The sequence below is a fragment of the Nannobrachium achirus genome, assembly GCF_963921795.1.
Source record: "Nannobrachium achirus genome assembly, chromosome: 21".
Classification (NCBI taxonomy): domain Eukaryota; kingdom Metazoa; phylum Chordata; class Actinopteri; order Myctophiformes; family Myctophidae; genus Nannobrachium; species Nannobrachium achirus.
Window position 1 is genome coordinate 7,283,475 of NC_137828.1, and position 24,793 is coordinate 7,308,267.

The 24,793-nt window shown below is 42.3% G+C and overlaps 1 protein-coding gene across 1 annotated transcript; it reads left to right on the plus strand.

The window, feature by feature from the left end:
• Nucleotides 1-416: 416 nt before the first annotated feature.
• LOC308307232 (piggyBac transposable element-derived protein 4-like) lies at nucleotides 417-22,371 on the plus strand (the record flags this gene model as incomplete). The annotated part of the gene is made up of 5 exons (XM_080752405.1): nucleotides 417-548; nucleotides 3,131-4,838; nucleotides 19,729-19,831; nucleotides 20,678-20,731; nucleotides 22,318-22,371. The coding sequence occupies exons 1-5, from the start codon at nucleotides 470-472 to the stop codon at nucleotides 22,369-22,371; spliced, it is 1,998 nt and encodes a 665-aa protein (XP_080608531.1). The 5' UTR covers nucleotides 417-469.
• Between the last annotated feature and the right edge of the window lie 2,422 nt (nucleotides 22,372-24,793).

Consider the following 24,793-nt stretch of genomic DNA (forward strand, 5'->3'; position numbering starts at 1 on the left):
TCATGTAGTTTACATTCTGTATATACTTTCTTCCTAAATGAGAAATAATTTGTGATTACAGAGGACGCAGAGGGGAGTGGGATTGTCCCTGCTGACCAAGGGCCATCTCCGTCCAGCCATGCAGGTAAAAAATAAAGCCATCTTCCACAGCAGTAGTTCAGGGATAGCCTAGGCAACATTAGGCACAGGTACCAACATTGGCACACTGGCAGAAGTGAGAGTTCAGTCATGCAGTTTTCAATTGGAAATATGACATTATGTGGTGTCATAATCATTCTAAATGTTGATATGCACACTGACTAATATCAAGAAATGAAAAATGGCACTTCATTTTGATGTGCATGATTTTTACAGACGCACACTGACGGGACTGGGACACTGATGGGATGGGATGGGATGGGATGGAATGAGGGACACTGAGATGGAGGGAGAGCCATGATTTTATTTCACTGGGGTTTCAGACACACTGATGGAGGACCAGCCAGGACCACCACCTTCTGCTGCTGCTGCTGGCCCATCCGTTCACCGCAAGGCTAAGAAGAAAAGTGGTGAGAACTTTTTCTGCTCATCACACTGGATCTCACTGCCACATAATATGTCCATCCTTATTCTGGCTTTACTTGCAGCATGGCAAGGCCATAGAGGTCAAAATCATTTTGATATCTGTCAATGTAACTTCAGTTGAATCACTTACAGTTGAAGTCTACAGTGTACCACGTCTGTTCACAAACAATAGCCGATCTACAAGCTCACAACTTGTCACAATGTGATGTGGCGTGAACTTGTATATCGGATATTGTAGGTGAATGTTCTCTACCAGAATAGGGATGCAGAATAGGAACAGTCCAGTCTAATGATATTCACAATTGTTGCTCATGATTTGGGGGAAATGTTTACATATGTACGTACAGTAATATGACATACAGTTCTAAAAAAGTTCTAAAACTTGAAGTACAAAGTTATTTTCAGTCAGTTCTAACCAAAATGGCTATTATCTCAACGTTTTCCTTGCAACATAATCACTAAATTATCGTCACTGTCGGGCAGAAACCTTGCATCTCCAAGTTTCAAATGTGTACGTCTTTTGGTAAAGAAAAGCCCTGCTTCATCATACAAGACTGTCGCACAAAACTAGTGAAAACAGCCGATCTACAAGCACACAACGCCTCGCAGCGCGAGGCGTTGTGTGCTTGTAGATCGGCTGTTTTCACTAGTTTGGTGCATTGTATAGATGATAAATACAAAAGGAACGGTTTTGGACATACAAGGTTTCCACCCATCAACGACGATATGCTATAAATATAAGGTGCTGGGAGTGAAAATTATAATGTAGGGGTGCCTTGTAACTTCAGTTGAATCACTTACAGTTGAAGTCTACAGTGTACCACGTCTGTTCACAAACAATAGCCGATCTACAAGCTCACAACTTGTCACAATGTGATGTGGCGTGAACTTGTATATCGGATATTGTAGGTGAATGTTCTCTACCAGAATAGGGATGCAGAATAGGAACAGTCCAGTCTAATGATATTCACAATTGTTGCTCATGATTTGGGGGAAATGTTTACATATGTACGTACAGTAATATGACATACAGTTCTAAAAAAGATCTAAAACTTGAAGTACAAAGTTATTTTCAGTCAGTTCTAACCAAAATGGCTATTATCTCAACGTTTTCCTTGCAACATAATCACTAAATTATCGTCACTGTCGGGCAGAAACCTTGCATCTCCAAGTTTCAAATGTGTACGTCTTTTGGTAAAGAAAAGCCCTGCTTCATCATACAAGACTGTCGCACAAAACTAGTGAAAACAGCCGATCTACAAGCACACAACGCCTCGCATCGCGAGGCGTTGTGTGCTTGTAGATCGGCTGTTTTCACTAGTTTGGTGCATTGTATAGATGATAAATACAAAAGGAACGGTTTTGGACATACAAGGTTTCCACCCATCAACGACGATATGCTATAAATATAAGGTGCTGGGAGTGAAAATTATAATGTAGGGGTGCCTTGTAACTTCAGTTGAATCACTTACAGTTGAAGTCTACAGTGTACCACGTCTGTTCACAAACAATAGCCGATCTACAAGCTCACAACTTGTCACAATGTGATGTGGCGTGAACTTGTATATCGGATATTGTAGGTGAATGTTCTCTACCAGAATAGGGATGCAGAATAGGAACAGTCCAGTCTAATGATATTCACAATTGTTGCTCATGATTTGGGGGAAATGTTTACATATGTACGTACAGTAATATGACATACAGTTCTAAAAAAGATCTAAAACTTGAAGTACAAAGTTATTTTCAGTCAGTTCTAACCAAAATGGCTATTATCTCAACGTTTTCCTTGCAACATAATCACTAAATTATCGTCACTGTCGGGCAGAAACCTTGCATCTCCAAGTTTCAAATGTGTACGTCTTTTGGTAAAGAAAAGCCCTGCTTCATCATACAAGACTGTCGCACAAAACTAGTGAAAACAGCCGATCTACAAGCACACAACGCCTCGCATCGCGAGGCGTTGTGTGCTTGTAGATCGGCTGTTTTCACTAGTTTGGTGCATTGTATAGATGATAAATACAAAAGGAACGGTTTTGGACATACAAGGTTTCCACCCATCAACGACGATATGCTATAAATATAAGGTGCTGGGAGTGAAAATTATAATGTAGGGGTGCCTTGTAACTTCAGTTGAATCACTTACAGTTGAAGTCTACAGTGTACCACGTCTGTTCACAAACAATAGCCGATCTACAAGCTCACAACTTGTCACAATGTGATGTGGCATGAACTTGTATATCGGATATTGTAGGTGAATGTTCTCTACCAGAATAGGGATGCAGAATAGGAACAGTCCAGTCTAATGATATTCACAATTGTTGCTCATGATTTGGGGGAAATGTTTACATATGTACGTACAGTAATATGACATACAGTTCTAAAAAAGATCTAAAACTTGAAGTACAAAGTTGAAAATTATAATGTAGGGGTGCCTCGGATTAAAACAAATATTTATGGGGTGCACTGAGACAAAGACGTTTGGGAAACCCTGACATACATACCACATGAATGAAAACAATATATATATATATATATTTTATGGTAAATGTATTTCTATGATTTACAGTTGGTGGCAGGCCCAGAAGAAGAGATGCTTCCGAGTGGGTTGATGAACGCAGCTGGAGCCCCAGGCAGTTTCCATTCACTGGACTTCCGGGCCCTTGTGGGAAAGCAGCAGATCTTCTTTCAGACAACCCAGTCGACTATGCAGAGCTGTTCCTCGATGATGAGTTGCTTCAGCATATTGTAGACCAGACCAACCGCTATGCTAAACAGAGCATCGACGCACTGGCGGCAAAGCTGGCCGACAAGCTGCCATTTTCAAGGGTCCGCGCTTGGACGGAGGTGACAGTGGTGGAGATGAAGACATTCCTGGGCCTACAGTTTCTCACAGGCCTTGTGTGGAAACCCACCATCGAGAGCTACTGGGCCACAGACGAAGTCATAGCAACGCCATACTTCAACAAGACCATGCCCCGCAACAGGTACCAGCTCATTTGGAGGTTTCTGCACTTCAGTGACAACATGGAGATCGACGGAGAGGACAGACTCCACAAAATCCGCCCCGTATTGGACATGCTGCTCCGGAAATTCAAGGAGATGTACAAACCTCACCAAAACATCAGCATTGATGAGGGAACACTCCTGTGGCGTGGACGGCTGAAGTTCAAAGTCTACAATCCGATGAAACCCATAAAGTATGGGATAAAAAGCTACGTGCTGGCCGACTCAAAAAGTGGTTACTGCTACGCAATGAAGCCCTACTGCGGCATCAAGTCTTCCCTGATGGACACAGTGAGCTTCCTGATAGAGGGCCTGGAGGGACAGGGCTATCGTGTCTTCCAGGACAATCTTTACAACAGCGTTGAGATGTCGCAGCTCCTCCTCAGTCACAGCATCCACTCGTGTGGCACACTTCGTGCGCACAGGGGAGAACCGCCATCCATCCGTGAAGCGCAGCCGTCTAACCTGAAGGTAGGGGAAACAGTGTCTCGCCACACAGATGATGTCATGGTCCTGGCCTGGAGGGACAAACGTATAGTCCGCATGATATCCAGCTTCCACCAGGATACGATGAAAACTGTTCAGGTGAGAAAAAAAGGGCCAGAAGATGAAAACGGCAAAATCACGTGGATCACTGTCTCCATCACAAGGCCTCTCTGCGTGTGCGACTACAATGACTACATGTCGGGAGTTGATAGGATGGACCAACGGATTTCGTATTATCCCTGGACCAGGAAGACGATCAAGTGGTCATCTAAATTTGTAGCATACCTTATGCAGATCGCCCTCGTCAACGCCTTCATCCTCTTCAGGGCAAACAACGAAGAGGACAAGACCTGCAGGAACCTGAAGAAGTTCATCATGCTCGTGGTGAAAGCCTGGACCAGACCGAAACCTGATGAGGCTGAGGAAGCAGAAGGTCAAGAAGACCCATGTGATGTCCCACCTGATGCCCCAGCTGCACCTGCCCCCACCTTCCGCAGAAGGTCTGCGTCTGCCCCTGCTGCGTCTCCCCCTGCCGCGTCTCTCCCTGCCCCCCTTGGCCCCACGCCTAGGGGACCTCGCAACAGAGACCCTGAGACCAGGTTTGATGTGGACTTCTCAGGTCATGTGTTGGAGCAGATCAGACCCACCGCCCGTCAGCAGCAGCCTTATCGTCCCTGCCACGTCTGCAGCCACCAGGGTGTCCGGAAGGAAACGCCGTTTGTCTGCCCAGGCTGCAGATATACAGCCTTGTGCCCCTTCCCCTGCTATTTCCTGTACCACCAGAGGTGAAGAGCTCTTTGTACACACACACAGACACACACACAGACACACGCACACACGCACACACACACGCGCTCCGGAGGGCGAAGAAATCATTTTCTATTATTTAGCACCTTTGAACATTGAACCTTGTGATTTATTTTTTCCTATTTATTTTGTTTATTTCTATTATTTAGCACCTTTGAACATTGAACCTTGTGATTTCTTTTTTCCTATTTATTTTGTTTATTTCATTATTATATGGTAGTGATAATGGTGATAATAATCTAGGTCATATATACTTTTTATAATATAACAAAACAAAAATATAACATACTGTATGGATGGATTATTGCCACTATTATCACTATTGATGTAATTGCTATTGTTGTTGGTAATGATATAACGGCGATATAAAATGTCACACCTTGGAGTGCTCTTGGTCAACTTGGCCAGTCAATCAACAAATTCATACATATGTGTGAGAGAAAGGATGCAGCTTTGAAGATAAAGCACCTTCTCTATTTTTTCTATTTATATTTTTGTGACGGGGGAAAATAAATAAATAAGTGTAATAAAAAAATGCAAGAACATTACCAGGGGTAGAGCCCAACAAGCTCGTTGCTTCTCAGGGACTTCTTCAGGGACTTGGGCAAGTTTGTATGCATATTTTTGTTACTTCTATTTTTTCAATGTATACTTGTACAATGCACCAAAGAACTGAACATAAACTGAACTGAACTGAATTCTAATGATATTTCTGACTCTTTTTTTCGAATGCATTTTTACTGTTTGACAGCTGAGAGAACTAGCTGTGATTCAACTATCCATAGTGGTTTTCTAATGAAAATTGTGGGTTTGGCAATATTTCACTAAAACACCTGGTGGAGGTGAATGCTAAATAGTAAAAGTGTCACATTTGTATTCAATAACAGTACTTCAGTAAATGTACTTACTTTCCATCACTAATTATTAGTAGGCAGGGGTTGGTGCCATGCCATGGGTCCAACATGACAATCTCTATAGTGCTTCAGTTACAGCCATCATGTTGTCATGATGCAGAATGAACACATGGGGGAGCCAAACCACCTCATTCTTGTTTACCAAGGCCTCTGTCTGTCTGTCAAGGCCAAATGACAAACAGAAGCTTTTACAGTATTTTTATAATGAAAGACAACAGTCTTAGTGAAGGGAAACTTGGTAACACCACAACACTGTGCTAGCTCTGAATGCCAATGGCCATTACAGGTACTCTGAGAGTGTACGGGTCCATTTGGTTCCATTTGTATACCACAAAGTCATTGGACATAAACCATAACCAGTGTTGTGTCATGATGCAGAATGAACTCTTTGGGGTGCCAAACCAGCTAGCTCATTCTAGTTGACAAGGCCCTTCTACCTGCAGGTCATAAGGTCAACAGACATCATTTTATTTTTAGAATGAAAGACGGCAGTCTTGGTGAAGGGAAACTTGGTAACACCACAACACTGTGCTAGCTCTGAATGGCCATTACAGGTACTCTGAGAGTGTACAAATGGAACCAAATGGACCCGTAAGGGTCCATTTGGTTCCATTTGTATACCACAAAGTCATTGGACATAAACCATAACCAGTGTTGTTGCGCAGAATGAACTCTTTGGGGTGCCAAACCAGCTAGCTCATTCTAGTTGACAAGGCCCTTCTACCTGCAGGTCATAAGGTCAACAGACATCATTTTATTTTTAGAATGAAAGACAGCAGTCTTGGTGAAGGGAAACTTGGTGACACCACAACACTGTGCTAGCTCTGAATGGCCATTACAGGTACTCTGAGAGTGTACAAATGGAACCAAATGGACCCGTAAGGGTCCATTTGGTTCCATTTGTATACCACAACCTTGGACATAAACCATAACCAGTGTTGTGTCATGATGCAGAATTAACTCTTTGGGGTGCCAAACCAGCTAGCTCATTCTAGTTGACAAGGCCCTTCTACCTGCAGGTCATAAGGTCAACAGACATCATTTTATTTTTAGAATGAAAGACAGCAGTCCGGAGGTTTGTCTGAGATGTTTGTTGTGATATGCAGTTGAGCATTTGATGTTGGCCTGGCAATATTTCACAAATAAACCCCCTTTCTCTTCTCTTGAGAAGTGATGTGGGTCAGAAAATAATTTCTTTTGTGTCATAAATTCAAAATAGAACGTCTTATAAACGTACTTTTTTTGGGTAGAATAAGGAACACTTTCTCAGCAATTCCATTTTGATATCACATTTGGAAATATTCCTGGTTGAACTATTACTGTGGCACAAGTAATTACTGTGCCTGGGTAGCTCAGTCGGTAGAGCTCTTGCCTTTGTACCGCAAGGTCATGGGTTCGATTCCGGGCACCGCCAACTCAGCGTATGAGTAGCACAGCTTGGCAAGCTGTGCGGCAAGTACTGGGAGCTGATGGTAGGTGTGGCGCTCCACCTCAGCAGTCCATCTCCCAGGGGTCTAGCGCATTGTAACGGGGACAGACTCCCGCGTGTTACCGGCTGAAACCGACAACAAGCCACTCCCGACCTACTTATATCAAAAACATGTGTGTATCTCTGAAATCCATTTCTGTGAAACAATATTATATGGAATATTGTACTTTGACGATGTGCACATCAAAATTTCAGGAAATAATGATGCAGCTGCCTAGTTTCTATAAAAAAATTATCATGACTCACAACATATTCTTTCATGGAGTTCCAGCCGAAACAATGCTGAAGGTTACCACAAAACAGAGCACTATTTTGATATATTTTTTTATAAATATGACTAATATGACTATATATGATGAATATTTTTTTACTTTTGTCTACTTCACAGTAAAGTAAACATCCTAAAGATACTTTTTCATATAGGCCATGTTGAGATAGAGGCAACAGTGACCGTTCTGTCGCATTGTCAAACATAAAAATGCGATTATCTCAGAACCTAGTTTGAAAGGGAAGATTTAGCGGATGATGCTCTCAATTCAACCGCAAAGGAATTCTACATGGAACCTTTTTTAGACTCAACGCTCGTCAACATGAAAGAATAAACCCTAAAGTTTATCCTGATGTGTTTGTTGTTCATATAGCACTTCATATAGCAAAGTTACAGCTGTTTCAAAATGAATGGGAGTGAATGGTGGCAGGGACCTTTTTCTGATTTGGAAGAAACCTTGGCGGCAAATGTGTTAACACAAATCCAACATCGACTGATGACAGCGCTGTCAAACACGTCTATGAATCTACCTATGAAATTGATGAAACACAGTTTTATACAACAATGTAGAGTGGGTCCCTGCTTCATCTGTCTCTCAGCTAAGGGGTCCTTGGCCTGAAAATGTTGAAGACCCCTGATCTACACAGAGTAGATAAACAGTAGCCTACTTACAACAAACAGATGCACGCTTCAGTGGTCTGCACAGAGAGAAAGAACAGCAAGCTTTACCTGCTTTTATAGCTTACTGTTAATTACAATGAGATTCAGGTGACTAACTAGTTTGGCAATTTCGTGATTTGGGCTGGGATAGGCTGAGTAGCCCCTTTCCAATCAGCTGGTCTAAACTGACTTCAGCTGGCCTTTTTAACAGACTACAAAGCTAATAAGAGCACTAATTTAAGAGAGAGGAGAGAGACAGGCTGATCTTTAATTAACAGTTTTTGGACCACTTGGGTCTGAGGCAGCTTAGTTCACAATTGGATCACTTTTGTATATTGGGTTCAAGGTTTTTAATGCCAAGGACCCCTCAGCTGAGAGAGATTAAGCAGGGACCCCCACCACCACATTTAACCACTTAAAAACTTGACCTTTCACACTGCACTTAGTCACCTCTTTTTCCCTCTACACCAAATCTCCAAGCCGATGTACAAGCTCGATTTACAAGCTTGTAGATCTGCTATTTTTGTCTAGTCCTCCTCTGTATAGGGATGCTAGGGTTCAAGTGGTCAATAGTACAGGCATTTTACTTATGTTTTTGTGAGGAATAGCTTCCATGAAAAAGTGAGATGTTGTTCGTCAAAACTCTGGAATGTCAGCGGGTGTGGCGGGTGTGAATGTCAGCCCCTGTGGGGGGTATTTATATGCAAATATCGTGGCCAATGGCATTGTAATACTAAACAATAGAATCCAATGGTGATGTTTAGGTGGTAGGGGGAGCTAAAATAAAATGATTTAAACCTTTTTTTGGATAAAATACAAACGTTGTAATATTACAACAGTGGGCCTTAGAGGGTTAATGTAAAACAAAACAAAGTTCCTGGTGATTTGGTGAGCCCCCTGTAGTAACTCTGAAGACCCCCTAGGGGTTCCGGACCCCCTGTGGAAGACCCCTGGTATTAGCTACTACTATTTTTTGTTGTCAGAGCCCAGCTACACAAACCTTTATGCTTCAATTATGATCTAATTTAACATTATTCTGGAGCAGGAGCAGAGCAATTACTGAGATAGGCTCAGGGGTATGTCTGGGGGGTCCCAGGTGAGGAAAGACCCCAACCAAAAGTCAGAATGGTTATTCTGGCTGATTTGAAAGTGTAACAAATGAACTCAGAATGTTTTAAAACCTACAAAACAACTCTAATATTATGAAATTATGTCACATATTCCGATGATGACATTAGCTCAAAGGAGACATGAAGGATACACTTGGTGAATCTTCACCAGATCTTACTCCAAGCTTTGGCAGCCTCCTCTCCTCGCTCACAGCTCCTCCAAAAACGAATTAATGGAATAGCATTTGACACAAACCTGATCACGCTGGAGGACGGAGTGCGGAGGAGGCAAGTAAGGTATTGGAATTAGGCTCATGCATTAGGCCGACAGGGGTGTCACCTGGCTTACTGATGGTCCCACTGGTTTCAAGTGGCCCTTCGGGTCATGATAGGTCCTTGTGGTGGGTATAGATCAGGGGTCCTCAATAGGCGGACCGCGGTCCATGTCCGGACCGCGAGGCACCGCCGACCGGACCCAGGACGAATTATAGTAAAGAAAAAAAAAAAAAGGAAAAATATCTCCACGCTTCGTTTCACTTCATTCATTGCATGCGCTGTGAGTGTGTGTGTGTGTGAGAGAGAGAGAGAGAGAGAGAGAGAGAGAGAGAGAGAGAGAGAGAGAGAAGAGAGAGAGAGAGGAGAGAGAGAGAGAGAGAGAGAGAGAGAGAGAGAGAGAGAGGGAGGGAGGGACAACGACGAGCTGATTGGCTGATGCCAGCTGGGTCACTAGAGTTCATTCCACAGACCCAAAATCTTCCTTGCACAGACCACGGAAGCGAAGCGTCTCAGTAGTAAGCGCTCGGAGCTGCAGCCTGCAACAGCGCAACTATAAACCAGTGGGTTTCATTCACGCACAACAACATCAACGTGAATACGTTTGTAGGATTGTAATCTTCTCTCCAGAGAGTTTGTCGGGACGTGCCACCGTCGTCTCTCTCTAGCTGTGAGCTGCACTACTCAGTACAGGAGTGAGCTATGAGCCGCTTTAGTCTCTGACGCGCGGGTACTTGTTTTCAGATCGATATTCATGTTGTGAGAACTTGTGACACAAGCATAAATTATTCGAAAATTATCCCAGTGTGTTAAAAGAAAACAAAGCAACAAACATTAGCGCAAAATATCTCTGCTCCACTTTGATTTAAACATTCTGTAATCTCCCTTCAATGGGTTGTTGCACTTCAGTCAAGTGAGGTCCCCAAATGATTTTTGGAGGAATCCCCAGGCCAGATGACAGTCATAATTTAAGGACCTAAGACCCTTTTAATAAAGAATCTGGAAACAGACCATTATATATATATATATATATATATATATATATATATATATATATATATATATATATATATATGTCACGGTTTTAAAGAGAACCAGGGCATTCGAGACGCGGAGCACTCGTGGTGCGGCACGGGGCGGAGCAAGCGGTCGCCAATACAACGTACTCCAGGCGGTGCGCCGCTCTATTGTCCACGACACTGCGAGCGGCTACCGAAGCCCCCCTGTATCCACGAAGCCCAAACGAGTTACGAGGCCCCCCTGGGTCCACGAAGCCCCAAGCGGCGCGAAGGCCAGCGGACCTTGGTCCTGCTCTTCGCCCCCGAGCGCCGCAGGCGCGAGTGGCCGCGAAGAGCGGGCCAGGGCCGCGCGGCCGGCGGAGCGCCGCGCGAGTTACGAAGCCGTGGTGAATGCAATCGTTATATTTATGCCCAGGCCGTAAGGCCTGGGCAAGCGCACGTTAAACGCCCTGTCCAAGTGACTACAATGGAGCTAATGGCTAGGCTAGGCTAGGCTAGGCTAGGCTAGGCTAGGCTAGGCTAGGCTAGTAAATAAAGAGTAAACACTTCCGGTCTGCGGCGAGTTCAAAGCGTGACGTAACTCTCTTATCCAGTGGCTGACGTCGCCATCTGGTGGTGATTAGTGTGTGGTGAACTACAAAACGAGCGCTCTTACCGAGGTCTCCCTGAGTTACCCATTTACCCTGTAACATATATATATATATATATATAATATAATATATTTGTTTTTCCGGACCCGGACCTGGTTCAAAAAAATATTTGTGGACCTTCAAGATTTCTATTTGAGGACCCCTGGTATAGATAATGAGGAAGGCCGGTTCCCAGTGTTGGTGGTTGTAAAACCACCATGTGGCGCATGACTGTGTGTCAGGCAGACAGGTGTGTCACTATGCTGGACTGGCTCACAGGAGAGTCAGTGTCTGGTTGTTTGGTATTTTTCTAAGACCATTAATATTACCAGGAGCCCCTAGTGACCTATCAATGTGACTCAGAGGGTGCTTGGCTGTTACCCTCTCCAGTTAAAAAGCTGAGGTGTATGCAGAAAGCAATGCTTGTCTGTTAGATAGCAGCAGGGACGCAGCCTCGCGTGGGCCTTGGAAGTTGGTTAGATGGGAAGATCAGAGCACAGCGTGTCATGAGCTGTCCCATGTGCCCTCTTACTGCTAAAATGCTCCAGAAAAGACATTTGTGACAAGTCAATTTGAACCCTATCCGCGCCACACTCAACTACTCCTGCCTAGGGATGTCGCTAACGGTTTTTCTCCTAACCGGTTAGCCGACAGCATTAACCGGCTAATTAACAGTTTTTAATTATTTTTATTTGTATTTTTTTTTTTCAACCTTTTTTGCTGCGCTGTTGAGATGAGGATGCAAAATAAGCTGCTCGTCCCAAAACAAGCTCGCCCCTGCCCATCAAAACCACCATGTAGTCCTACACATAAAACACTGGGGGCGAGTGTGTTTTGGGGCGATTGTTCGGTTACCTCAGCAGTGCTCTCTCTCTCTCTCTCTCTTCTCGTTGCGCAGTCGATTGGCGACAGGGCACAGTGTAACACCTCACGGAAAACTTTCACCAGGACAACACTAATATAGTACCTTGGCATAATAATATCTTTGGCTATTATCTTGGAGTTGGCTTTCAAATGATCTTTTCTGCCCGTGCAGCAAAGTTTGGCGAAGTTTCGTTTCATGGTTAGCTCTGCACCACAGCGTTAGACCACTACAGAGCTAGTCTGCTCTCTGACCGGGTGTCTCGCATTCATTTGATTTGACAACACTGATGTTGACAACGATGGATGCGCATTCTTTCCATCGTGCGCCCCGCGACGGCGCTGCCATTTGATTTCCAAGCGAGCTCAAGGCAAGGAGGAGAAGGAGGAGGAGGAGGAAATGAAAACACAGCAGCGGCGCAACACAAAACCAGCAGTCTGTTTAACAAAATCACACTTTCCAGGACCAGGACAATGCAATCATATTATTATGAAAATTAACCGTTTAACCGTTAAGCATAACCGGTCTTTTCTTAACGGTCGGCTAACCGATTAACCGGTTAACCATCGACATCCCTACTCCTGCCAAGACCCAGTAAACACTTAGGTTGTGACAGCACAGACCTCCACTCCCTCTCCAAGCCCATGATGGCCCAGCTTAGTCCTCCCCACTACACTCCCACACTGGTCCCCTCACTGATCGTCACACCATTCACCCCTCATGCTCCCTTTTCCGCCCAAAGTGCATTATAGCCCTGCTACACACATCCACGCCCCCCTGGGGGGCGGCATAGCTCAGGGGTAGAGTAACCGTTATTAGAGCATGAAGGGTTCCCGAAGGGTTCCCAGTTCGAATCCGGGCTCCCCATGAGTTAATGTCGAAAGGTCCTTTAGCAAGACTCTGAACCCCTAATTGCTCCCAGTGAGTAGGTTGGTGCCTTGCATGGTTTCCTCCGCAACCGGTGTATGAATGTGTGTGTGAATGGGTGAATGTAATGCACAATCTATGCAAAGCGCTTTGGATAAAAGCGCTATATAAATGCACCATTTACCATTTATTTACCATTTACCCTCCAGAGGTACCAGGCCCTCCAGGTGACCCCTTGAGGTATTTTAGATGCAACAGTTTAGAGCAGGGGTCCTCAATAGGCGGACCGCGGTCCACGTCCAGACCGCGAGGCACCGCCGACCGGACCCAGGACGAATTATTAAAAAGAAGAAAAGAAAACGTGGAAAAATATCTTCACGTTTTGTTCCCACTTCTCGTTGTATTCATTCACTTCATTGCAAGCGCTCTGAAATCTGTGTGCGAGAGAGAGAGAGAGAGAGAGAACGGCACGCTGATTGGCTGATGCCGGGCCATAGAGTATTATGGGTTGTCATCTCTATGACAGCGACGCGCTGATAGGCTGTTACCACCTCTGTTCATTTCACATACTGCGGAAGCTTCCGAAGCAGGCAGCAGCAGCGGTTAGCTGCAGCCTGTAAACTAGTTATAAATCAGTGGGTTTCATTCGCGCACAAGCACAACATCAACATGAATACGTTTGCAGGATGAGGATTATAATCTCTCCAGAGAGTTTGTTGCGAGGTGCCACAGGCCATGGCTGCCTCTCTCTTTCTCCATGGATATGCAGCGAGCCATGCAGCAAAGCCAGCTGCGAGCTACACGCATTACTCGGTATAGGAGTGAGCCACGAGCCTCAGTGTCTCCGATGCGCGACACCTTGTTTTCAGATCGATATTCACGTTGCGACACAAGCATAAGCATTCGAAGATTATCCCAGTTTGTTAAAAGAAACAAACACTAGCGCAAACATCTAATTTTCGTAAAATAAATATTTCTGCTCCAACTTATTCTGTTCTCCCTTCTTGCTTCAGTGAGTCAACTTGTGGGTCAAAGAGTTCCCCAAATGTTTTTGGAGGAGTCCCCAGGCCAGATGAAAGTGAAGTCATAATTTAAGGACTTAAGACCTTTTTAATAAAAAAAAAAAAAAAAATATATATATATATATATATATATATATATATATATAGATTCATATATAGTATATATTTCCCCAGACCCGGACCTGTTTCAAAAAAATATTTGTGGACCTTCAAGATTTGTATTTGAGGACCCCTGGTTTAGAGGAACAGTATCTCAAACTATTTTAGTGAAATAGAAATGAACTTTTATTTACATACACCCAGCAATGTATATTTTCAAACAAAAAAACTCTTTTGTGACTCTCAGTCGTTTCAGTGCAAAACTAATGCTTTTAATGAATTAATAATCATGAAGAAACTCTTGTTTAACTGATCACAGGCTACGTACTGAGGTGAGAATTAAAATTCTTTAGATTGTTCCTGTATAAGGTTGCAGCACCCCAACTTTCAGCATGTCACAGTTTCCCCTATAGGGGAGTTATATTTCATTATTTGTATTTGTTACGTGATACTAGACACCTTATCAAACACAATGGTGAAGACATTTCTTGGTAAGGAATTTGTTCCCAAATTTGTATATTTAACTATAACATGGCCTCCCTGTTTTTATTAATTTCACAGTACCTCACAGTATTAACCAATGTATTCCTTATTGGTATCAAAATAAATTTCCTGAAAGCTTTAATAAAATGTTACTTGAAATCATCAATACTGGACATTATGGTGCATGGAAAAAGGAGAAACGTCCAATTACATTCGGAAATCTTAAAATTTAACATAAATATGCTTATAACCTTATTATAACCAACTGTTTTAACATATAATTGTACTTGCAATCACTTGACTATAATGTATGCTAATTGGATTCCTAGATCATCAAAATATGAGGTTTGACACAACCAATATTTGTCTATGATGAATAATAAAGGAATAATGGTCTTTTAAGGAACTGGCGGCGGCCATCTTGAAAAATGCATTTCTAGTGGTCAGATTTTGGTAGACTTTTGATATGTTATTAAATACACCTGATACTACAATAAACCATTGAGAAACCTTTTGTTGCATTTTTTTTTTGGGGGGGGGGGGGGGGGTCAAACCATATCTGCACCCGCCTATTTGTTTACTGTTGAGTGAGAAAACAATGTTGCACATTAATCATCTGGGACCCCCAAAAATAATTGCTGAAATAATGTTAATGTTGAGAACCACTGTCCTAAATCACGGGTAGGCCAAATGGCTAAAATAAATAAATATGCGACTAATTGCGATTAAAATAATTAATCGCGATTAACATAACCGTGAATTAATTGCAATTAAATTCGTTAACTCGGACTCGGGCCACTTCACCTCTGGGACAACCAGATCTTATTTTATTGTCGTTTGGGACACGATCAACACAATCCTGAGTTATTTTTTGTGTTCAATCTGTTTTTTGAGATATTTTAGTGTTTCAGCATGTACAAGTGATGCGTTTTGCATCATGCAAAACTCATCACTGATAATGCAAAAAACACAAAAAATAACTCAGAATGACAATAAAATAAGATCTGGTTGTCCCAGAGGTGAAGTAGCCCTTTAATGGGTTAAACATTATGTCAGTCTACATGAGGTGAGGAGATTGATTAATTAATCTATCAATGGATCTAGGAATTAAGTGAAATGTTTGCTTTCATTTTGATTGATAGGTGGTGATGGTGACAGTGTTCGGCCACCAGAGGGAGTCAGAGTGCAGGACTTAACAAGGTGTGTGTGTGTGTGTGTGTGTGTGTGTGTGTGTGTGTGTGTGTGTGTGTGTGTGTGTGTGTGTGTGTGTGTGTGTGTGTGTGTGTGTGTGTGTGCATGCATGTGCAGGGTGCTGACTCATACACAGAGAGTATTTTCAGACATTTAACCACTTAAACCAGGGGTGCCCAAAAGGTAGATTGTGATACCAGTAGATCAAGGGTGTGCAGGTAGACCACATGACATGCCCCTAAAAATATATAATTACAATATAAAAAGAATATGTCAATATGACACCAAATAGGGCCTGTCAGCTCAGCGTGTTTGTTTAAAATGTAACGCCAGTGCTGCTATTTAAGAGATTAAATAATTCATGGATTATAATTACTAACATAAATCCATCATATTAATAGAAAAGATGATGTGTGAACAAATAAACACAAATGATTCATTCATTAATGTCACACACTGTTGATAGTGCCGTCAAAAAAGTCATGAAAAGGTTAATCTGTTTTATATAATAGCCTAGTAAGCCTATAGGCAAAAAAAAAAACTACTTTGCACACACCTAAATAGCAGACCTACAAGCTCGCGTTGTGAGCTTAAATAGCAGACCTACAAGAATAAATAGGCCTACATAAATAGCAGATCTACAAGCTCATAACACGTTGCGTTGTGATTGCATTCAGAGAACAGCAGCACTGCAGCAACAGTACAAAAGTTGTGAAACAGTGATAAATACTGTGTTTTAAACGCTAGCTGCACACCCAGCAACGTTGTTGTACTTCATACGTCAATAAAGCGCAGCAGAAGCTTTCTTTAACAAAATGATCTCGGAGACTCGACAAGAAAACGGGTGTGGAATGTGGATCATATATCATAACCCGTGGTGCTGTCTGTATCTGCAGTCGTTAAGTTGGGTGGGGGTGTTCACTGTGCTGCGCGCAGCGCTCAGCTGCTCTGCGCTGTGGAAGAGACGCTTGTGTCGAGTCGCTACCAAGGGCTTTTTTGGGGGGCGAGGAGGGCTGTGATGGTGCATTTAAGGCGCATCGGAAACACAGGATAGAATGAAATACTACATGAAAAAATCGATACAACCATTGAGATTACCGATCCAGACACTCACGGAACGATCCATCACGATTTCAGCCGTCAATTGTACCGATACGCACTGAATGAACCGATTCACTCGTATTGCGCATGTTTGGATCGCGACCCTAACCCTAAACCTAACCCTAACCCTAAACCTAACCCTAACCCTAACCCTAACCCTAACCCTAAACCTAACCAAAACCGTTGTGGGGACCTACTATTTGGTCCCCACAATGTCTATTTCTTTTTCCATACTTGTGGGGACATTTGGTCCCCACAAAGTAATAAAAACCTGTCCGTCCACACACACACACACACACACACACACACACACACACACACACACACACACACACACACACACACACACACACACACACACACACCTGGTGGTCCGAGGACCACCACCGGTTGAAAACACATGAATTATGACCCCAAAACAAATCTAGAACATACCACTGACCTGATGGTATTTGTGGCGCTCCACCTCAGCAATCCATCCCCCAGGGGTCAAAAGCATTGTAACATGTTACATGTTGGTTTCCACAAGTCATCATTTTAATTCATTATTTACTTATAAATAAATATGAAATAATTTAATTTATACAGAACTAACTTGACTCTGTGTTTTTTGCCATGACGAAAAGACCAGCAAAACCATCCACTGATGATATGGACTGGGAATGTAGATGCTGTCTCTACAGGAACACTGCTGAGGATTTAAGATGCAGAGGCTCAGAATGCTATGTGACGAAGATCATAAACACAAGGTAAAGTTGTCTTTCTGTTTCTTTCTGTGTGAACCTCAACTGATGGACACGATGAATTAATTAATGTTGAAATGATTCATAATGTAGAACTGTTCTACTTCGTTTTTTTACTAAACAACCGAAACATTACTTACGCATTAAAATAATGGCCACTAAACAGTCTGTTATGTAATATATGATGCTGATGATGAAGATGATGATGAAGATGAGGAATGATAATGATGGTTTTATGTCTTTATAAAATATGTTTAAAGCTGATCAGGTATTCGAGTAACCAAATAATGTTACGTAATGTCTTATTTATTCAATTCATTTATTTAATTAGCCTATATTATTATTGTTGTTTAAACTTTAAAGAGCTACCACACACACACACACACACACACACACACACACACACATTTTAACCATTTATTTATGTCCACACAAAGGAGATGCATACAAGGACACAAATAGTATAGGTGCAGTAGAGTAACATTTACAAAATCCTGGCATTATGTCTTCATGATACAATAGCAAGGCACTTGGTACTCTACGGGTATAAGTAACAGCGTCTCCGCCATATGTGGCGGCTGCCGATTATAGAGGAGACGGAACAATACTTTGCCAGCCTTTTTGCCTCTTTTTTAGGCACTCCAAGTTGCTGAAACCCTCTAACAACCAGCCTGTGGGTATGTCCTAGGCTGCCAAATATGAAAACAAATAGTCTGCACCTGTACCCCAGCTCTGAGATCGTATTTAGGAGAGGTTGGTATTTAATGACTTTGGTCATGAAAGCTTCCTCTAGGCTAGGGTCAAAGGTGCAGGCCATCTCCAATACAGACACTTCCCTGGACTCTTCATCAACCACAACAACATCTGGTGTATTAGCTGTCAAAGATGCAAACATGTCCAAGTTATCACAGAGATGAAACATGGATGGAATGACACGGGAATGTTTGTACATTCTCACTGAGGGTGCATGATATTTTGATATGTCCTTTGCTATGAGTTCCACAATTCTATCATGGCGTGCTATGTACATCCCTTTGTATGCATAGCAGCCATTCAAGATATGTGACAGTGTTTCAGTGATCTGTTCTGTGGTGTGATGCAAGCAATGAGGAACCTGAGTGCTGGGGAACCAGATGGAAAGATTGAGTCTGGTGGGAAGGACTTGTAATCTGGCTTTAATTGTAAATGTGATAATGTCCTCATTGAGTGCAGTGTTCTTTAGGAATGAATGTGAGACAGAGTGGTCAGCATAGGGGAGACATGCAAGTTTCCCCTGGAGTTTCAGTCCAGTCCAGTGTTGTTGCTGTTGGTGTTGGTGTAGGTCCATGAGGGCGCGTCTGGCACCTGTAGCTGTTAGCAGGTGACTGTGACCAGCATAGGTGGCTGTTGCCCTGACCTGGATGAGGGGGTCAGTTATAAAGTCCTCTGAAACCCTCACAGTCCCAGAGTCAGACCGCTCCCATTGTAGGGACACTCCAGTACGGACACAGAGGTCATTAAGGTCTGGCCAATCTGACCAGACCCCGAAACCAGCGGAACGGGTGTCCAGTTTCCCGCTTGGTTTCCTCCTGAACCCAAGGAAATGGGGCTCTGAATCCCTGGCCAATGGGACCTTACGCCTCCCCACACACACACACACACACACACACACACACACACACACACACACACACACACACACACACACACACACACACACACACACACACACACACACACACACACACACACACACACACACACACACACACACACTTCCATGTTATAGTTACATATATGTAATAGAGTATTATAATATAATATCATAATGATAATGTGTTCCTCATGTTTTCTCCCTCCTCGTTCTATGTCTCTTTGTCTTTTCTATTGTTGTCTTTCTCTCAGCTGGTTCTCCATCACAGCCCTCCCTCTCTCTGCAGCAGACATGAGGAAGTCTTGGCATAAAAACTTCACACAGAGGACCCGTGACATCCATGTCCGCTGGCTGTGAGTGTTCCTCACACAGAAAGCAGAACCAATACAATGTGTTCTCACCGTCTTCTAGACCCCAGACCAGCTGAACAATTATCACTTATTGAATGATGAGTTGAATCTGATGTCTTACGTTGTCTCTTTCATTCTCTGTGTGTTGGTGAGCAGTGTGCGGAACATGTCAACAGGAGACCCAGCGGAGGACATTAAGGACCTGGTGACTGATGCTCAGAGCATAGAGAGGAACATATTTAAGTCAGCTAACAGCTATGTAAGAACCTAATATTCTCTCCATGACATTTATTTACATTTATTACATTTCTAATGAATACATGAGCTACAATGTAGCGGTTCCAAATATATGTCTAACATCAAACTGTAAACATTAAAAAATAAACAATAACATGTCAAATAGGGATGCCAGTTAACCACATGAACCCTAGTGTCCTTATTCTGAGGTGAATATTTGACTAATATAGCCGATCTATACAGTTACAATGCACTACAATGCAACCCGCTGTGAGCTTTTATATCAGCTTTTGGTGTTGAGAGAATAAAGCATTGGGCCTAGTTGAGAGCCCTGGGGGACCCCGTTCAACTATGTATAAAGGGTTAATGTGGTCATCGTTGTTGTCGGGCAGAAACCTTGTATCACCACGTCCCCCCCTTCCCCTCATAACTTAATACTCCATGTTCTCATACATAGTAAAAATAGCAGATCTACAAGCTCACAATGCCTCATGATGTGACACGTTGTTAACTTGTACTTTAGCTTCATTAAACATTTAAACCTTACATACTTAAACTGAACAGGGTTCCTCAGGGATCTACTCTGTTCATCTACACTCCCTCTATGCAAGCTCAGTGTGAGCTAAGCTTGTAGATCTGCTATTTTCACAGAATGTTTGCTCCAGAATAGTGAAGCTAGGGTTCATGAGGTTAACAGTGTTCTACTTACATTAAACTGTTCACTTATACCTAGTGAGGACATGATCTGTTCAGTCTTTTATTTTGGAAATACAGGAAGTTAAAGTTAATTACAAACATTGTTAAGGAACCGTCTGATAACATCTTGATGTAGTTTGACTCTCATTGTCTGTTGATGTGTGAAATACAGGAGGAATACTGGGAACTGATGGGAGAGAAGAGGTCTGAGCTGAGGGAGAAGAGGGTGAAGAGATTAAAGAGAAAGGGTAAAACACACTTGCACGCTCTCTCTCTCTCTCTCTCTCTCTCTCTCTCTCTCTCTCTCTCTCTCTCTCTCTCTCTCTCTCTCTCTCTCTCTCTCTCTCTCTCTTTATTGACTGGGTCCCCACAGGGGTCTGTACTTGTTCCCCTCTTTTTTCCCTTCTACACAACATCTCTTCTGCAAATAGCTGATCTACAAGCTCACAACACGACACGCCACAACCTCAAATTCATATTTCTTTTCAAATATTTTCATTCGTTTTAAGAGGAAAGAGCCCAGAGGCGGGTAAACAGTCTCAGGTGCATACATCTTGTCATGAACACGTATTAATGCATATATTTTAAAAACTTTAAAATTTAGGGAGAATGTTCATTTTGATTGAGTTAATGATGTCTTGACTTGGCTTACAAGAGAAACAAAGTTCTGCTGGAAAAGGTCTTTGAACTTGTAACTTGAACGTTTAATTGTTACTCCTAGTCCTAAGTAGGTAAATTTCAAATTTATATTGAATAGTCTGCACACTATTGTCATTAAAATGTATCTAAATGATTATCTACAATATGCATTATGTCCTTTGCGCTCCAAGCCCCCAAAATACAGTGGTGTAAAGTAAATAGACTCAAGCACTGTAATTAAGTACAAAGTGTTGTTACTTTTACTTTACTGGAGTATTTCCAATTTTCAGTACTTTTACTTCTCTACTACATCTTAGAGATAAATATTGTACTTTTACTCCACTACAATTATTTGAAAACGTTATTTACTAGTTACTTTGTATATTTTGATTATTACTACAAAACACACTAAGCATTTCAGCCCTATATACTATATTTTGGACATCTGATCTACAAGCTCTCAATGCGTTGGGATGCTTGTATATCGACTATTTTCAAAAGATTTGTATACATTTGAGAACTTGTGAAATGGGACTCTCTGCATAATGATTACTTTCTACTTTTGGAACTTTAAATACCAATAATCAAGTAAATTTAGAATTCCAGACATCTACTTGCAACAGAGTATTTCTACATTGCAGTATTGAAACTTTTTCTTAAGTAAATAATTTGAGTATTTTTTTTTTCCAGCCCTTTCACTAAGGTCTGTATGCATGGCTTTGAAGCCTCATCACACCTCATTCTGGATCCTCACCACAGATCTGACAGACCACCATGTCCCATTAGGGTAATGACCAATCACTGGGACAGATCTGACAGACCACCATGTCCCATTAGGGTAATTGCTTTATGAGTAGATTAGTAAGCCTACATGAAGTCAATTTGGTTTATTTATTTATTTCTTTTTAATCATGGTCCCCGGAACAACATATTTTTAGATGGGGGTCTGTGGTAAAATACATATAATTCTAGGGGTCCTTGACATTAAAATGTTTGAGCACCACTGATATAAAACATTAGGATTTAGAAGACATTTGTAGAATCAACCTCAGGTCTTAATGGGTTAAACATTATGTCAGTCTCCATGAGGTGAGGAGATTAATTAATTAATTCATCTATCTATGGATCTAGGAATGAATGAATGAAAATGTTTGCTTTCATTTTGATTGACAGGTGGTCATGGTGACAGTGTTCGGCCACCAGCGAGGGTCAGAGTGCAGGACTTAACAAGGTGTGTGTGTGTGTGTGTGTGTGTGTGTGTGTGTGTGTGTGTGTGTGTGTGTGTGTGTGTGTTGCGCGCGTGCACTGGTGTGTGCGCGTTTCGTTTGTGCATGTGCGGGTGCTGACTCAACCCTCAATAGCTGACCATTGGCTCCACTTTTTTTCCCTCTACACAAAACCTCTTCACCCAAAATAGCAGCTATACAAGCTCACAACACTTCACAACAGGTTATAGTTCTGGTATTTTCACAGAATGTTCCCCCCTAGAATGGGGAAGCTGGGGTTCAAATGGTTAATGTAACACTCGGCGATGTGGCGTGCTCGGCGATGTCTCAGGTGGCTCAAGGTCACCTGAAACGGCACGCCTCCATCATGCTCAGTGACTATACTGACCATATGGTCAGTAACTATACTGAACATGATGGCGCAGCAACAGAGTTCCATCGGTAAGTGATTTATCTCTCAATCAATGGTGTGACAACAACCTACAGGTAGCTCAGTATCTCAGCTACTGCACCATTCAATCGTCTGAAAAGACATGACAAATTCCCATTCAGTGCGTTGATATCATTTGAATGGGGTGCCTTCCCCGCTCCCCGTAATAACTCTGAGGACCCCTATGGGTCCCTGACCCCATTTTGAAAACCCATGCTATAGGGCAGCGGTTCTCAAACTATGGGTCCCAACAGCGGTTCTCAAACTATGGGTCCCAACCCAACGTGGTTTCGTGGGCAGGTGACAGTGGGGTCGCACATTGGCAACCCAAAAAAAAATATATGTAATAAATAAATAAATAGTTTTATCAAGAAATGGTAAAATAAGTGCAGTTGTCGCCACCAACCATAAAATTAAAGCGACCAAAAGGACGCCAAGTCGGCAACTTGACTAAACAGAGAAACGCAAGACTTGTGCAAAGGAATTATGTTCAATGTGCACAGGTGGCTTAAAACAGCTAATTGTGGGTGTTTTTGTTACTCGCAGGGTAAATACATGGAGTCCATGGGTCCATTTTGTTCCATCTATCCAGCCCAGCGGCTCGCAGAGTTAAATGGCGGATCCCAAATGAATATTAACAAGCAAGAGGGGAGATCATTGGGGCATGCGTACGCATGGGGGCATGCGTACAAGTGGTTAAATATGTCTTTTTAGACACAATAAGCCAGCAGTTTCTATTGACAGTAACACTTCTAGCCCCCATAAGTCACATCCAACCATGAAAGGTTGCGTTGTATCTTGGGAATGGGCTTATTCTGTGTAAAATGACATATTTAGCCACTTGTACGCATGCCCCAACCACTGAAATAAGAATCTCTAAAACAATAGAAAGAAGTAAATAAAATAATTTTAACACTCATCTTTTATATTCTTTAATTACAATCTAAAATATGAACTCTTGAAGTGACCATAACAGTCAATGCAAGTTAGTGCAACAAGTATCTCACATTAAATTGCATTGATTCTTATAGTTAAAAGTGGTCCCTCCTTCAACATAGGGAAGGGCAGAGCCAGAGTTCTGTCACCTCCCTTGTGGCTGCCATATCTTAAAAGGATCCCTGGCTAGGACGACAAATATGCCTTAATACATTATAATTGTCCTCTATAACAACAATGTAAAATTAAAAACACCTTAAATATTGTATTTCTTCTAGAAATAGCTAATCTTTCACTCAATAGGGGAAATGCCTGTCGCAAGTTGATAATGTCATAAATGTCATGTGTAATTTTTATGGCATGCATGTGCAAAAAAAAAAAAAACACAAACACAAACACATTTGAAATATTGATTTGATGCTCATATTAACCATTGGAAGTATTACGTTTGTTTTTATTTGCACATGCATGCCATAAATTCCATAGGGATAGATCACAAATTACATTCATGACATCATCAACTTGCGACGGGCATTTCCCCTATTGAGTGAAAGATTAGCTATTTCTAGAAGAAATAAAATAATTAAGGTGTTTTTAATTTTACATTCTATTTATAGAGGACAATTATAATGTATTAACTCATATAGTGCCAATCCCGAGAAGACTTGTGAAAAGTACTCGAGTACCCGGAGTGCCAATCCCGAGTATACTCGTGAAAAGTAATATATTACTGTAACGGCGGTTATATTACAGAGTACAATGGCGGAAGGTCCATTATCTCAAAACTACACTTTAGAAGCGAAGATGGAGGCAGATGCTCATTTATAAAGCACATGGAGAAAAGCTCCGAGCTGATCCGCCATGACACCACGTAAACAACAATCGATTCCGGCGCAGGACGCGATGACGTCAGACCGGAAGTGTTTACGCTGTGGACTTCTGGCCTTCAAAATAAGATAACGGGAGTGAATGCAGCCTGAGGGTGGCATTGTGGACTTTATAATCCGTTAATTTCAGGAGCACTAAATGAGTTAAGGCATATTTGTCGTATTAGCCA